Consider the following 18,151-nt stretch of genomic DNA (forward strand, 5'->3'; position numbering starts at 1 on the left):
AAGGAGCTCTCTGTGCATCTTCACCGGTGAGAAATGTTTCCAGTGTGATTGTAGCCTAAGTAGAGCAGAGAGAAACAATGTGGACAACTTTTAAGATCCAACAGTTAGTTTTACAGTTGTCTGCAGTGCCCACAATGCTTTGCTACTGAGCTTTTTATGTATTCTAGTGGTGTGAATTATTTTTTTGTGGCATAAGATGGAAAACATGACAGCTTCTCGAATGTGACCCCAAAGTGTGTAGATCGCCACCTGGTGGCTGGCTGCAGTAAGGGGTCATAAATCCTGCCTCCTCCATGTTAGTGGATGGGATGTGGTCCAACTTAAAAAGTCAAAGTATGATATATTTAAAAAAAAAAATGGTTTCTGTCAATTTAGGTAGTTCTTAACACACTGACCTTATTAATGCCTGAGGAAATTCTGGCACCAGCTTGCTCCAAAATTACTTTATAACAAAATATAGTAGAGAAGTACAGAGAATATGAACAGACAGAGAATAAAGCAATCATATTGATTATAATTAATAAAACAGTATTAGCCTAAAAATGTAATTGACATTAAAAGTAATAAGTAAATATTGAAATGTATTATAAATGTGATACAAATATGTAGCATTTATGGAGAAATACAAAACTAGCTCCTCACAGAATTAAAATGAGGAATGGGAATAAATAATTTACATGAGACAGTAACTTAATACTAAAGTGGCTGTATGTGGATCTTTGTTTGAGTTCAAATTCTTTCCAGTTGGTTTGGTTTTAATTGCTTATTTGATGCTATTAAAGGGAGGTGAAAAGTCATGATTGACAGCTGAGACTAAAGCTGGGAATTTAAGTCTATTTAAAGTAGGATAAGTGAAAATATATTTAATTTTGCATAAACAACTGAGACAGTGACCCCAACTTTGTTTAAATCTTTGAAAAATAATTAAACAAATTGCTATTTACATTTAATTTAAATATGAACAATATCAGAGTAAAATACAATTCAAAGATCTATTCAATTTATTAGAGAAATAGGAAAGTTCACTGCTCAGAACTAACATTTAGGCATCACTGACGAATAAATGTCTCTGCCACTCCGGGCATAAATAGGCTTAACTTCAAAGAATGTTTCCAGAACACAACAGAAAAAGCTCTTCTTTTGAGTATAAGCTCAAACTCTCTGTGTATTTGATCTGAAAGATGTGTGCAAAGCCTGATAGTCTGGATTAGCACCAACGATCAAATTTGTGCCACAGAAAGTCATTTTAATGTGATCTAAGCGATAAGATACTTTTGGGGAAGTCCTCAGGGAGCCTTCTTTAGTCTGTACAGCAGAGCAGCACAGGCCTGCGAGTTCAGACATCAACGGCCCACTGACGCAACCCTCCCCCTGCCACCAGTAACCAACATCTGAGAAAGGCATTAGTGGACTGCCATCTGATGGTGAACTCCAGCTGATGCAACTGGGAGTTAGCGCCGGGCCTGCACGGCCTCAGCTGGCGAGGAGCGACTTTTGTGAAATAGCTCAGAATCTGCAAGATAATACTGTGAATGATGAGAGCAGTTAGAGTAGAAATGAAACCTCCTGGAAGATGGGAATCTCACCGTGCAACCTGATCTCCCACTCCATCCCCCCACCAAACAACTACTAGGAAAAATTTGCCGTCAAGTAGCATCTCGTTGTAGCTGGGTTTCCTGGACAGGAAACAGGATAGATATTGTGTAGCGGCTTTAAATGTGCTTGTTGCCTGCCGTTGTCACTTCCCCTCACACACACCGGGAGTGCACAGGCTTTAGTCTCGGCAGCCCCAGCGGTATCTCCAGGACCATCCATCTTCAGGAGGATAGATCATTATGCAGTCAACAGGCAGCTTTAGGCCGCAGGGGCAGGTGGGACTGCTTGTTCGAGATGAACCACAGACTGCCACTGTTCTTCACTGGGCCGCCGTAAAAATCAAGCCGGCCCCTTTTACTGCCGAGAAGTACATTAAACTTGAACTTGTTTTATTCTTGGAAAGCGTCCACAATTTGTTGCCCCCAAAGCTGCATTTCAAGCATCATGCTGGTGTTATTTTATCTTTTCTATTCCTTCCCAGCAAAGCCCAATAAAAGCTTCCCCAAAACAGCCTTGAATTCATCCCGCTAACAAGGGTGTCTGCGCACCCTCCGCCTTGAGCTTATGCCTCTGCGCTACAGAACTCCATCATCACCCATTAACCATTAAAAATGCATAAAACAGCCATATCATTGGCTGATATTTCAGTTTATTCTCAGACAACTCTGCAGCAGCCTTTTCTTCGGTTGGTGGCTTGATGTCAGGCTGACATCACTGAGCATGCTGGGGGATGTGTCTCCTTGCTCAGAGACTGGGTTCATTGTAATTAAAGAATGTCACCCAATGCACCAGGCCCTGGTTTGGCTCCGGTCTCAGCATTTCTAATGGTTTTTGGACAACAACGGGTTCATAACACAGAGGCATATGTTACATCTGGCTGTGGCTTCACAGAGGGCACTTAGCAGGATAAATTCATTGTTTTGTTTTAGTTTTATAATGGGATTTGTTGATGGTAATGATAAACGTCACCCGCCTTATCATTTAATACAAAAGCTGGGATTTCTGGAGGAACAGAGCACTTCAAGTACAGCACTTCCAGAGATGCTCTGTAAGATTGTACCAGGACAAATATACAAAACACTATTATCAGCCCCAAACTTCTTGGTCTCACGGCCACTGAAAATGTATGTCGTGCTCTATATTCATGAGAACCACAAAAAAAGATACAGAAAGAATAGATATTTATTTTTGATTACTCCAGTTTGTGTGATTATAAATACATTCTATGGACATAAACATATAGGTAACAGGGCATCTTTAGTAATCTGTACAGTGACACTGAGATGACAGAGATTTATCATGATGAATTTGGGCTCAAACACAATTCGTTTACCGATTTCAGCTCTTGTATCTAGGAAAGAAATGTGTTAGCTCCTCTGGGTTTGATGGCACCGTAACCCCAAAAACCTGAACAATATGCGAGTGATTTGTCTAATGCTCCATGGGTACAAAAGAAAATCATCAGGAGTGCGTTTTTTACATGGAAATAATAGTTTATTGATGTTCTGACAAAGGCAGCGTGATTTCCCTTTGGAGAAAAACAGGCTATTTAAGTTTGAGTTTTGGTTCAGCGAATGGTTCTAATCTGCTTCCCAATAAATAATAAATAAATAAAGTTCATTAGCTCCTCAGTCAGCAGGGAAATTTAGCAATTCAAGAAAATTAGACCTCAAATGATTGGAAATGAGCGAGCTGTTCAGATTACGGCACTTACAAAGTAGAAGAAAAGAGAAAATGGGCGAGTTACGTCTGTGTGAAACAGAGGTAGAGCTGCTCACATTGCTTCGTGTGTGAGGGAGGATCAAAGAAAAGAAAAACTGCATGAAAGAAAGAAGAAGAGGGGAGAAAAGATGAATGAGACACAGGAAGAGAGAGAGATAAGGGTGCGGAAGAGGGTGAAATAAAATATAGGTAACAACGTGCTCACTGTAGTAGAAATAAAATTCTCACTGCCTGCGCACACACACACACTAACACCTGAAGCACTCTCCCAGTGGCACTCTGTAATTCGGCACATCCATTTCCTGAGCTGAGTTTGTCTTCGGTGCTGTCGTTGCAGTCACAAACCCCAACAGGGTGTTCCAGCCAATTCTTGAATGATGTCACTTTCAAAACACACTCACTGAACTGCAAAGAGTGTCTCGCTCATAACCGTCCCATTTTTCAACTGGTGGTGATTCTCTTTCGACCGGAGTTTGTACTAATTTCACCCGAGCCTTCAGGTGTCTGATTGTAGCGGGGGGGTTTGACCCTGTTTTCTCTCGCTGCACCAACACTGCAGCTTCCATAGTCCGAATCTTAATTAAGTGTCTCTTCACAGGGTCATGTGTCCCACACCAGGTCCCCGAGGCCACTAGGTCCACCCCTGCCAATACTCAGTGACATCTGCTCTGCTTTAACACCATATGGAAAAATTACATGGCAAAAAATAAGTTGCCCTCCCATGACATTTCTACCCTTTGAAAGTTCACTCTCAACTCCACCACTACATTTTTAGCCCTGTGCTACTCTCTCTGTGTGTGTGTGTGTGTGTGTGATGGAGTCAATGGAAAATGACCTTCCCCCACTGCAGACAGATCAGATGAGGAAAGAGTTCACTGATTCTTTGATATTCTGGTTTTAAGGGTCATAACTAGAAATCTTCAAAGTGCATTAGGTGCACTTATTGCATAAAAAAAATAAATGCAGCTGCATCTCAGGTCCTTCATTAGCAAATGGGCATTTATCATCTTACATCAATAATTAATGAATCGTGGCTGAAATTTGGGTTTCGATTCTAACTGTGTTTGGAAGCCTTAAGTAATTGATTTTCATCACAAACTTGCTTATAATATATACACTTTGAGTACACGGAGCAACTTTTTACTTGGAGAAAAGCTTTTAAAGTGAAATGAGCTGCCTACTGCGTCTAGAAACAGTGTCATGAGAGCAGAGAGAGAGTGAGGAAAGTCAAAGTTTGAGGCTCTAAAACCAAAACAATGAGCTGAAAGATGCAAAAATATTTCACAAAGCTCAGGTTGACCGCTCATGTGATAATGATCTGTGGGTTGGTTTCAATGACCGTAGATAAAGATGGACCACGCGGCTAACATGGTCTCCACTTCTTCCCACATGTGGGCACTTCCATCTTGCAGCATGGTGACTTCAATTGGAGCCAAACGTTTGCATTGATCACTGAGTCGAGCGCTATGAAGGTCCCACCACTACAGCTACCGGACTGGTCTGAGTCAATCTCAGGCGTCAATCATAATGTTTTACTCCATTTTCATAGCATCAAACAACTAATTAACATCAAACGTATATGAAAAATTTGCACTTCAACCCAGACCAAATTGATTTGATGTCTAACTTGACATTTTAGATTGATCCATGCCCCATGTGCTAACGTGGAGGAGGTGGGATTTGTGACATGCCCCTGGGGGACAATCTAGATTTTTGGCTTCAACTCTGGCAGCTGTCATCTCTTCCATCTTTAATATTGTCATTGGACTGCACTTGTAATAACCCCACATCACATACTAAGGTAAAACATGGATTTTATTCATTTCTAAGACCAAAATATATTCTTGACTTTTCTCTGTTTAATCCACATACTTTGTAACAAGGACATTTTTATCTCTTAAATGTCAGTGTCACATGTCATAGAACACGTGTCATCAGTCAATACTGTGAGCCCAACAAATGAAATGCCATTTATTTTTACTGTATTGAGAAACGTCAGTTCCTTAAAACCAGAGCTGTCTTCATGGTTCAATTCAAGAATAATTATTTATTGACTGGGATAAGATGCCACAAAATATGTTTTTAGGTAATTTGGGTTAATCAATCACATAAGGACAGATTCCTATAAGTGAGGCTCATCTCACTTTTGTAGTCATGAGTATTTAAACAAATATCTTCGCCCATTGAAATGTCGTTGATGTGCTCCTGCTTGTCCATTGTCTGGCAGAAAACCTGTTTCTGCTGACATTATTGCTCCTGAGACAAGTTTGACTATTTGCATAGTCTATGCCTTGCATAAGCACAATCATAGAGACGCTATCAAATGTTTGTGTATATATGAGAAAGCTCCACTGCTTGTTTCTCTAATGGCTGCGGCTCAGCTGAAGACGGTGGCTGCTTGGGAGGTTAGCACGATATAAGACAGGATGAGCCAAAACAAGATGACTCATATAGATCAGTCTCTGAAGAAAATTACCTCGAATAACCCCGTCTCTCTTTTCGCCACCGGCAGGATCGGCGATGAGCCGACCAGACTGTGGTTCTCGCTCCGCTGCATCTCCAATCATTAAATACCACGGGAAGTTGTAATGGGATGCTTCATAAAAATGGTGAGTTCTATGTGTATGAAATGAAATAAGAATTGGAACCGTGATCTAGATCACTGGTCAGGTCAGACGACTGCACTCCGCTGTAACGCAGGGGGACAATCTGAGCTCTACCATGACACTTCATGAATATTGTCAGTTTTACTCTCAGAATCATAACTCCTGTTTTACCCGGAGAATATCACATAAGAAGATGCATTGTGAGTACATCAAGGCAATCTTTCCTCAATCGCCCTTTTCTGCGGTACTACTTTGCATGAATTACAGTAAAATCTAGAGTTGTGCACGATGGGCCCCGAGCTGTTAGCCTGTTTTTCCTCAAAGGTTTCAGCGAGAGAAAAGGAGAGGAGAAGGAGGAGGAGGAGCAGGAGAGAGAGGGGAGGTAAAGAGGAAGTCCTGGGGGGGGATACTCGCACTTGCTGCAAGAATATTTCTTCTTTAACTCTTTCAAAATGGAAATAATAAAAAGCCACAAAAGGGAGGAAAATAACTTTGATCAAGAGAGGGGGGAAAAAAGTTTAGTGAAACTTAATGTTCTTCGTTTTTTACAGTTTTAATTTGGCACATGGCACAATCAGCATGTATGCATCTGGTATACATAAATAAATATTAAATATTCTATACATAAATATACATATAGAGCTCTAACGGAGACGTCTCGGCTTGAGAGGTTTCAAATGACGACAATAATCCATAGAAACTTTTTGTGTTGGTGACTTTTCAGTCTGAACACTGTTTTTAATGTTTTGTAAATGGGAGCAGTATCTCCTTAGAAGCCCTATAAATATATGTATGTACGCCCATATTTATATATATATATTCAAAGAAATACAAGTGTGCACTGATGTAGGTTCATTCAGTGCAAACAGGCCACTGTCTGCTTCGCGAAGAGGGACTCTTACAAAGTCAATGGAATCATGTCAGTTAGTTCAGTTGAATCTTTAGCCATTTTTTTTACTCTTACACATAAAATAATAGATTTATTCTTTAATCTTTAAGCAAAATTAGACATATATAACTTTGAAAATAACAAAAGAGCTATTTTGCAAAGACAGAAGACACCCAGAGACGCAGCAGGAACACTACTGGTGGTGAACCAAAATCAATGACATGAGAAAGTACCCTCCCGACCCCAACCCACCCCCCCGCAAACCACATTGTACAACCTACAAACAAAAAAAACAGGTGCACACACACACACACACTCGCACACACACACACTTGCACACACTCTGTCTCTCTCTCTCTCACACACACACACACACTCTCTCTTTCTCTTCTCTCGCATTTGCAAGCTCCGACAATGTGTCTCTTCACTGCACTTGCACGCGAGGAATGAGAAATCATTTTCACATGCACACAAACACACAGGTGCTCTAAGCAGCATGTGTACGTGCACACTTTGTGGAGATAATATCGGATAGCTTAACAGATAAATTGGCTGTAAAAGATGCACTTTTTTTCTTAACGAAACAATCACAGTAACATAGTATTTATCTCTGCGTCCTCTCAGCAAGTGCTGTCCCACACAAATCATTTCTATACGCAAAAAAAAAAAACGATAACACCATTTGTGTGGCTGTTGTTGTGTTGATACACAACAGAAAAAAATACTTGCCCAAAATGGGCATAAAATCTCTACATCTGCATATCCTCTAGGTTCCCATCCTGGATTCAGTCTCTCATCTTTGAGTCTCATCTGCTTTGTAACAGGCTCCACTTGGAATAGTCTCAGGGAATAGAAATAAAGACAAAAAAGAACAAGCTTCGTAAGGCATTGAAACGTAAAACAAAAGAAAGAAGCAATTAAAAACATTTTTTGCGAATATTGACGCAGAGGCCATCCTTCTAGATGTGTCTCCCGCAGGAGCAAGGGATGGGAAATAAAAAGCACTTTTTCTTTATTTCTGTTATGAAGTCAAGAAAAAAAAGTGTTGATATGTCCTCAGTCTGCTTAAAAAGGCTTTTAAAATGATTATTTTAGAAAAAAACACTGCAGAAAGACCCCCTTCCCCCCCGATCAGAGGAAGGGAAGCAGTTTGATTTTGGCAGCTCTGCACAACTTGACATCCACAGAGAGCTCTCAGCAACTCTCCTCGTTGTAAAAGTCTAGTTAAATCTCTTCATATTTTAATCCGACTCCTGCCCTCCCCCTCGTAGCCCCCCCCCCCCCCTCCCTGTGATATTTATAAAACACAATCCTCTCCTCCGTTTGTTCGTTCGCCTGCTCCTCCTCCTCCTCCTCCTCCGCCACCAACACACTCGCCCTCCCACCCACCCCGCCGCCTGCGCCGGCTGTCCCGGGCCTCCTAAAGCTATACACGGGTGGTTGAGTGGGAGTGCGGCAGGCCGGTGGAGTTGAAGCCGGTTGTGAAGGTGTTGTAGGGGTGCAGATTGGGCATGCCCACCAGGGAATTGGGGATCATGGTGATAGTGTTGGGGGTCATGAGGGGGATGTCGTCTGGAGAGCGCCGCAGAGTGAGCGTGTAGTCGGGCAGCGAGGCCAAGCGGAGGGCCCCCTCGTTGCTGTTCCCCGCCTCGCACTCGTGGTGCGTCTGGTTCATCTGCAGCGACATGATCTCTTCCTCGGGCGCGTGGTGGCCAATGTCGTTGGAGGTGGTCTGGCGCTGTGGGCTGGGCTGCCCATGGCCGGAGTCCTGCCGCCGCTTGTCCTTGCGGTAGTAGAGGGCGGCGAAGGCCAGCACGTTGAGGAACAGCAGCGAGGCTCCGACGGCGATGGTGACGCTGAGCTCTGTGGAATAATCCCGGGGATTCTCCACCACCAGCGGCCCCGTCTCCTCATCGTCGTTCCATGCGTCTTTGTCCTCACTGTTGTAGGCCGGGGACATGGGAGGCCGCTTGGTGTTGAATGGCCAGGAGGTCTTCCCGTTGGGTCTCTTGGTGGACAGGTTGTTCTGCGTGGTCTCTGGCGGGGGCACTTTGGTGGTGGTGGAGGTGTAGTGGAACATGTCGTGGAGGTTGTACAGATGGGGCACTAGGTGTTTCCAGAAGGCCACTTTGGTGGCACGGTAGTGGTCGCGCACACGTGGCTTCAGGCCGATATGCAGGTACAGCTGGTCCTGGGGGTTGTACTTGGACCAGGCCACCTCCTCGAAGCGGTTGGCCTTGGTGTGGATGAACTTGGTGTCCTGGGGAACCGGTTTGTTGGGATCCCTACAGACGGAGAAGACACAGACGTGACAGAGTTAAATTACATTTTGAAAGCGCAGTTAATTGTTCATGCACTTGCATTAATGTGGGGATATGCACATACAAATCCATAAGGAAAACATGATCAGTTGCAGCTTAAGACAAGAAGACTACTATTTGATCTTGCTTTTGCGAAACCCACAAACGCACAATCCCACAATAGCAACCGACTGACACTAACATTTGATCCAGGTGTGGTTTGTATCTCCCTCTCTGTATGACTGATTTCAAATTGTTCCAGCACCACACATACTTACAGTTTTATTTCTACCACAAGAGCTCAATGAGGCATGACCCAGTCCCTCTGCCCCCTCAAGCACCTCTCTGTGGGCATAATGTGGCTCCCCTCGCCCCTCTCCTCCCCCTTCTCCCACGATGCTGCTCTCACTGCAGTTCTGATGCAGCCCACCCACAAAAACCAGGGCAGAGGCTTTTAAAGTAAACACATATGAATAAGTCAGCAGGCTGTAGGGCGCGCGTCAGGAGGCATCTTGTTGATAATCCAACGCTTGTGGAGCCCCCTCCGCTAATTGCTCAGGGAAGGCAGCACAGTGTGCACTGGCATCCAGCGTACTGATGTAAAGTGGACCTTATTAATCAAGATATTAAGAGGGAACTGCGCAGCAGCGTGTGTGTGTGTGGATATGAGGATATTAGTCAGTGTGTGAGACTGAAAGTGTGAGACATATAGGATTGAGGAGTTTTTTCGTTTCTGGATGCAGTACCTCCTTTCACCCAGAGAGCTCACTGTTCCCCCTTTGAGATTTTTGACACGTTTCCCCAACAGGGGACGGCCAACCATTTCAATTACAGTGAAGCTATTGATTTATTGAATGAATTAACATATAGCAATCTCCCACAATCACACAACTCCTTGTAGCCTTGTTGGCGCGTACAATTTCAGGAGTGGTAGTTGTGAGTTGTGCCTCGGTATTGCTTTTGGTTCTGATGAAATGACTTTCTGTGGAAGAACCTGTAGAATAGCGCCGAGGACTTGAAAACAATAATTGATGTCGGAGCCGGGAAGTTAAAGCTGTGTTGTTGCACGGAGGCAGGGATCCGTACGACATTTCTCTAAATGTCATGAAATATCCCTTCGCGGCGCTGCCTGCAATGTTAGAGGGAAGAAGAGTTCAAATTGTGTTGGGGATTTAGAGATATGGCGGCTTTTTTCTTTTTTCGGGCATCGGGCTGAAAAAACCTCCAAACATGGCCAAGAGAATTAAAAGCCGTGCCAGAAGAATTCACCCTCCATCCTCTCTCCTGTTAGTTTCTCTGCTGTCAATTTTTCTTTTTCAGGTCAGTGCTTCTGGGAGAGGTGAGAGTGGGGGAGAGAGAGAGAGAGAGAGAGAGAGAGAGAGAGAGAGGGAGAGAGGAGGGAAAGAGAGGGAGAGAGAGGTAAAGCAAATTGAGATGGCTGGAGCTGAATCCCTGGACCTGTGCCGGTGTCAGCAGAGCAGCCCGTAAATAACCTCTTTTATTAGGCCCGTAATGATCCCCAATGAATATTGACAGCCAGACTATGATGACTTTGTAGCTGAATATCAGTAATTAAGTTTCAAAGGAGCGGGTGGTGGAGGTAAGGTCATATTGATCTCCCTGTGTGCAACATGCCAGAGAACAGGACGTCAATGAAGCGGCCTGGGACGTGGATGTCTGCAGTCTTCGTGCTTCATGAATTCTCTCAGCGGCCCCGCAGCCTGCATTCACACACACACATGAAAGCAAATCCCCCCCCCCCCCCCCCAACTCTAAAGAACGTCTACATGCACGCACACGGCAACAATAATGGAGGCACAGCAATTTCTGTTAATGGGCATTCCAGGCATTTCCATAATGCAGCAAATGCTCCATTCAGGAGGGTCAATTTGCAGGATCGTGATGGCGGAAAAATTGAAAAAGGTGCTCGGGTAGCTCTTCCAAATAATCAGTGTTCAGGGGGAGCAGGGGAGAGACGGTGCGGAGGAGTTAGAAAAGCTCTTTGGTGGCTGGCTGGTTCAGTGCAACTGAAGATGAATAATTTAGGGAACACAAAGAAATCAATGTGGCATCTTTAGTTAATTTGATTTGCCGCATTGGAGAACAACTGGCTGCCTTATCTAATTACATACACATATGCTCGGGTAATTGTTGCAAAGTCAATAGTAAACAGGGTACATTGCTTTGAACAGTTTCTAGCGGTGCAGCTCAACTTTGGGCACGCTCGCTGCTTTGAAGTGCTGCCCTGAGCAGCGGAGTCAGAGGGAGTGATCCGAGCTCACTTTCTGCTGCTCAGTGTGCTGAGGGCTACTAGGTTACCGGGCTCTATCTGTACCGAGGCCTACTGGCTGCTGGGTGATGAAATGTAGAGAGATCCGCTTTTATAATGTTTCCCGAGTGTCGACGTGCCGCTGTGCTTTTCCACACGTTAAAATTGAGCTGTCGTCCCCACTGAAGTTTTCTGCAGGTGGCAATCCGTCCCAGTTCTGTGCGTCAATTACCGGTGGTTCACTGGATCACACCTGTGCGAAATAATCCAATGCAATTGTCCTATAATGATCCCCTTCAGAGTGAATGTGATAACATGCACTTTGCAATGAAAGTCTCACAGTTAGGTGTTACTTTGTCTTCCCTTTGTAAGAATATGAGGAGAAACTAAATCTGTCCATCTTTACAGCCACATAACACGTATAATTAGAATTCATCTACTTATTATTCTGATATGTCGTGTGCTCACACAAGAAAAACTACAATAACTATACTCAAAACGGACCGCAGCAAGCTAATGTTTTCAATTTCAAATTTAATTTAATTTTAATGCTGTTTTAAATTGTCATGACAATCTATGATATTATTAAGTCATTTTTAAGATGAAGTTCTGCTCCAACATCTATTATGGTTGTTGTTATTTGTATTATTATAATTAAAATTCGTATTATTGATAATAATCTTCCTCTTATTAATATTATTCATATATTATTATTAATATAATTTATAATAACATTTACGGTAGTACTACTAATATTATTGGCAATGGTAATAATATAGTTGATGTTGATGGTACTGATAGTAATAATTGTTTTCCTTTTTCATAGACACATACTCTCTGATGAACACGCCTAAAGAACACGCAAACACACACACACAGACACACACACACAAACACACACAAACACACACACATCAGGGTCTAATTTCCTCCCTCGCTCTATGATGGAGCAGTCTGCCGTCACCCATCATTGCTGCATAATAGTTACTATTACATTATATTCTAATGAATGTAATTGTTATGATAGTAGTAGTAATACACAGTTGTTACATCATGGCCTGTATTTATTTTTCTTCACTCCTCCACACATGCAATATTCCTACATGTTCAACACACTGAGCTGCTCGGCATCACAAAGCATGGACACGTATCACTGCCTCTCATACAAACATGCAAACCCATTTCAGAGTTCATGGCAAATACGGCAGCTTGGTGATTGGCTGCTGGTGAACACTATGTGGGGAAGCAGCTGCAGTAAGATGAAGGGTTATGGACAGTGATATTCAAAGTTTGACTGAGGAAGTGTCCGAATTATTGAATATTCACATCCTACAATAGTACAATAGTATCTGCTAAATCTACACTATGATGATTAGTATGTATTATGTATTGTAAAAAAATAATTTGTATTATGGATCAAGGGAACAATGCACCATTTGTGTATGAAAAGTGAACTTTTCTTCTGGCTCTGTGCTCCTATTAGTTTGTATATGAAAACCTTTAATGACTACAAAGTCTGCTCCAATGAATCACTGCTGAAATATAACAGTCTTAAACGGGAGGTAAGATTTATTCGACAATTAGCTACAGTACCAGTAGTCAGAAAAGCCGGATATTACACATTATCTTATCGTGTCAGAAAACGGGGACGTGTACAAAAAAGGCTGAACTTGCTTGATGTCTGTTCAAATCCCCAAATGACACTCAGACCTCAGGCTCATCGTATCATTTCCAATTCAAATATTAAAATACGTCGTTGTCCAAACACTTCCCGAGCTCGCTGTACGTGTTCGGCTCTACAGCAAACGCCTTCTCTGTGACTCAAGTATGAACGGCTCTGGCATAAAGGTTATGTCCGTGGTCCTGCTGGGCTCTCGGAGCCTCCCGTGCATTAGCTGATAGCTTGCCTCCTGTCAGACCTCCCACTTAATCCGGATGGTCATTGGCGCTGTGGCTGGACTCCCAGGCAGAAGAGAGGGATTATTACACCCATAAAAGCAGGCGTTTTAATGGCCTTTCAGATTTCCTCTGATGTGTTCATATGGCTGTGCCGCTATAAACCATCGCCTTCATCTCCTCCTCGGCCCCCCCCCCTCCCCTCATGATGACCTGCTCACCCCTGCCAACCTTGGCCTGCCATGCGTGTTTAAGTGCTCCCATGTGCTTGTTCCTCTCATCGACTGGGTGTTTGTATTTATGCGTGTGTGCGCACTTCATCTTGGGGTCTTTGTGCACCTGCATGTGTTTGTGTGTTCTTGTTTTTATGACGCACCGTGGCGTGATGACCTCCGGGGCCACACAAGTGCAGCACTTGAATCCAAGACATGTCACATTTCACAAAGCTGTACACGACGCGCCGCGATGGCGACCAGCCTCTCCAAAGAGAATTAAGAATAAAACCCCTCTTCTTCCTCGGCTCTCCTTTAAGTCGCTGCTCCCCTCGGATGACAGGCACGACTCTCAGCTCTATACCTACACATGTGGCAGAACAGGGCCTGAGCTCATTACCTATTCCAAGCCTTATCTGCAAGCACCGATGTAAAAGGTAGATAAGGGGGAAGAATGCTTATCATTTTCTTTCTTTTTTTCTTTCCCCATGTACCTCCTTCCCCCTTTTCATCCTGATGTAATTTGAAGCGCTTGAATGATCATAGACCTAGCCATCACCAAATCCGAAAAGACACGTTTAGGTGCCCTAAGGCTGGAGACGAGAATCTATTTTCCCTACACTCGAGCTCTCTGAATACTCATCCGAGTCGAGTTTTCTCGACATAAAACAAGGAGCCACGCATTTATTCAGCGATCCACTGATGCTCATTTCGCTAAGCTGCTGAAGTGTGTGTAGTTGCAGCCAGTTTTTTCATCGACTCCTGCTACTGTTGTGTAACAATGTCATCCCCTGCAGTTATTTTTGTACTTACCAGGTAACACAAAGTGTGCAGCTTATTGTGATTTCCACTCCAACCGACGCTTCCAAACTGCCTCTCCTTGCATTCCGTGTACATTTTGAATAAACCCACTCAGTCCGATTCTGTTTGTGGATTTTTATCTTTGCACGTCGTACAGAGGGCGACTCTAGCACTGACTGGGCACATTGTCGGGCTGTGCTCTTTTACCCTTCATGTGGCTGCATGCTGGGGCAGAGGGCTGAGTGATGCGTGGCTCATATTTAATGGCAGCCTTGGGTTCAGCGGGCTAAATGATGCAGGGCGAGGCGCTGTGACTTTGGGGCGTGCAGAAGTGTTGGAGGACACGGCTCCCTGACCACTGCTTATTATGGATGCTATTGATTTGTTTGATTAGATGAGTGGCAGCAAACAAAACACCTCCCCCTTCCACTACCTGCACCACAACCACCACCACACACACACACAAACACACACTCTTATTACCAATTAGCAGCTCTCTGCCGCTTCTAAATTGCTATTGTTGATCACTGAACATTAATATTATCAGTATTTATCGCAGTTATAATATGACAACCACTTCCATATTGTCGACCACTCGCAGATCTACTTCCTCTTCACCTCCTCCCCCCCGCTGTCCTCCTCATTACATTCAGCGCACAGTGAGGACACCGATCAATGGCATCCAGGCCCCTTAACAGGCCACACCACTTCCTTACCTTCTCTAATGCAAATCAGGATATTGGCTACAAATCTCCTATCAAGTGAGTGCCTATTTAATGGAGTAGGTAGACGGCTGTTTGTTGGCCGTGCTGTCCCACAATGCCAAGGGTTACCCAGACTCCTGGTGCAGGTTGAGTTGGCCCTAACGAAGGAAGCTAAAGGGAAGTGGTGGGGGGGATAATCTGGAGAAAGGACAAGAGAGAGAGGGGGGGGGGGATCAGGGACGAGTGATGTAACTTGTAGACAGCTGGGGTAAAAGAAAAAGGCTGAGGCCGTGCGTGAATGAGGTCAGATGGGGGAAGCGGTTGATGTGTGCTTGTCGTTAACTCTTTAGAGGAGGGAATAAAATCAACAAGCAGCATTTTAAATCGAAGCGTTGTCTGTTAAACGCCACTACAGATGCACTGTAGCTGCCTCCCTCCACAGTTGTATCGGTTGACAGCCGTTGTCTCTTAAAGAAAGCAATCAATACTGCATATTTGATCTGATCCTGTGAATGCAATACAAAAGTGAGCGTGCGTGCAAGCAAAGTGCAAAATCTGAAGAACGCTACAATCAGAAACATTTGGAAAAAATGGGCGGTGCGGCACAAGGTGATTAGAATAAAGAGTGAGAGAGGGGGATGGAGTAAAAATCGAGCACGTGACTGCTGGAATCTTTAAAAACAGGTCCCTGCACAGCGTGGGGCGCAGTTCACACACATTACAGGGGAAATGAGCACCAGCCAGCAGGCGTAAAAAAAAAACACCAAGTGGAGAGATGGCGCCACACATTCAAAACACTAATGATAAATAACGATTGATCTTTTCTGAGCTTTTCATCATCCTGTCTATTCCGAGGTGCTCTCCCGATGTGTCTTTTTTTGTGTACATCCATGTTGCTGTGCTTGCATTTGTGTGCGGGAGGGTGTGGGGACGAAAGTTTCGGCGAAACTGTGCGGAGGAAGAAGTTGTCGTTGTGGCAATAAAGCGTGGGCCAATTTTTGCCTGTCAATAGTAAAACAAATGTTGCAGCCAGAAAAATAACTCTGAGCTGAGTAAATCCCCGGCTTCTGAAACAGCCCTCACTCTCAGGAAAGAACAGCTTCATGGTGTTAACACACACATATGCACATGCACACACACACACACACACACACACACACACACACACACACACACACACACACACACTCTAAGAAGATTTGACAGCGTGCACTCACTGTATGCTTTTATGCTTCACTGACACTGATGGAGGAAAAAAAAAAAAACCCACACGGGCAGGGATTTGCCCTGTAAAGACGACACATGAGAGCCAGGGACAGGAAGATGATACTCACTGTTGACATGGAGCCCAAGTGTCTCAACATCGTGTTACACATGTTTCTACAACGATTTAAGGATGGGGCCATGGAAGTGCAATCTGGGTCAGCTCAGTTTATTCAACATCTGGAAGGGGGGGGGGGGGGGGGGGGCAAGAGATATAGGGAGGATGGCTGTTGGAAGGGCCACAGAGGCAGAGGGAATTCAACTGGGTTTTAATTAAGAGGATGTCCTCTAGAGCCAGACTGGCTTGGGTGGTGGTGTCGGACGAAGAGACGTTTATTTCCCTTTGGTGGGTCTGAATGAGGCGGATGAACTTTAGAATCCCCCCCCTTTGGACAGTTTATGGTAGATTCCTTTACGTGAGCTGGGGTACAATTACCAGCACGCTGAGTTTTCCTATTATCCTGGGAACTTATCCCAGGCTCTTTACCATCTGAGTGCCTAATTGTGGTCTGCCAGTAATCGCCTTGGCTGGAGTGAGGCCAAGGGGACACACTATGGAGTGGCAAACGCAGATCCATGTCCTGTCTATCCATCCAGCCACCCCCCCACTCGATTCATGATCATCTGTGGTGCAGAAAGCTACAAAGCTAAAGTGGGCAGCAGAACAGCGCTACTTAGCTTGGTCTCTGCTACTTTTGACTGTGATTATCATGTTAATCTCCTTTTCCACTGGTCAAAAAACCCACTAACACCTGGGTTAAATGACTGCAGCAGACACAGGTTTTTCTTCTCCTGTAATTTTTGGAGTCTTGACGCTGCACCTTTTCCTGCACGCCGCTACGATGCACATTGAACTTCCAGGCCTGGGCGAGGAAATAGCCAAGAACATTTCTGTACTTTTTAGATCTTGGGAACAAAGTGCAACGGTATTTTTTTCTTTGAGTCGTGCATGTGCAAAACTGTGAAGACCGTGAGGTGAGCGAGAGCTTCACTGGTGTGTTTGAGATGTTGAACATCAGGAAAATAACCAAGGAAATGGCAAGTTCATCGACCGGTAATGGTGAAGACGTCAATTCTTCATTAGCGGGTTGACCCACGTTTGAACTAATTTTGGTGTAAAAGAGGGATCACCGTTACAAATCTCACTGACCACAGTCCTAAGATGGGAAGGCTCTCATGTCACATGTCCATCCAATTCATTTCATTGATGCGGGAGGCTCTGAGTTCAGTGTAGCTCTGTAGATGAGCACTGTGCATTATTACTTTCAGGCCTCAAGTGTTTTTTTAATTAAAATTAAACACATTCTCATATTATAATTGCTAATAATATTCTCAGAAGAAGAAGTTGACAAATTCCATCTGCTCTACAAATTGCAGCTTTGCATGTGTTGACACAACATGGCCGCCAGCCTGAGGAGACAGCTGTTTAGTCCGAGCGTCACTGATGGACCTCTGTGCTTTTCCTTGAGGAGACAAAACAGCCGACATCAGTCCATCTGCACAAGTCGGCCATTAGCAGTTCAAGGATCTAGCAGAGGCGGCGGTGGCCTTGGGCTCACCCTATCAGCCAGACAACTGGATGTAAATGCCACCTGATTGGACAGCAGATGATTTAGAGACAGATAAAAAAAAAAACGAACAAGATTTCAGATGGCATCCCTTTCAGGATGGGATCAATACCGCTCTGGTAACAGGGATTGCCAAATCAAATTTCAGTTGTTAGAAATGATTACTAGTCATCCTACAAAATGGGCAGACTTTGTGACGGGTGGGGGTGAAATTGAGCACGGTGGGGAGCGAAGTCACCCAGGGTACGAGTGATCGACTGGGTTCAGGCTGAGGCAATCGATACCGCTGAGGGCAAGAGTGTGATATGGCTCCCAGATAAAACTC

General features: G+C 44.2%; 1 protein-coding gene across 2 annotated transcripts in view; it reads right to left on the reverse strand.

The window, feature by feature from the left end:
- Positions 1–8,213: 8,213 nt before the first annotated feature.
- Positions 8,214–18,151, reverse strand: part of LOC133958307 (neuroligin-3-like) — a 95,296-nt gene continuing 85,358 nt past the window's right edge. For both annotated transcript variants that reach the window (XM_062393030.1, XM_062393031.1), the window contains one exon: positions 8,214–9,098. In XM_062393030.1, coding sequence (XP_062249014.1) covers positions 8,240–9,098 — 859 coding nt within the window. In that variant the 3' untranslated portion in view covers positions 8,214–8,239. The remainder of the gene's footprint in view (positions 9,099–18,151) is intronic.

This window comes from Platichthys flesus, chromosome 8, assembly GCF_949316205.1.
Source record: "Platichthys flesus chromosome 8, fPlaFle2.1, whole genome shotgun sequence".
NCBI classification, from domain to species: domain Eukaryota; kingdom Metazoa; phylum Chordata; class Actinopteri; order Pleuronectiformes; family Pleuronectidae; genus Platichthys; species Platichthys flesus.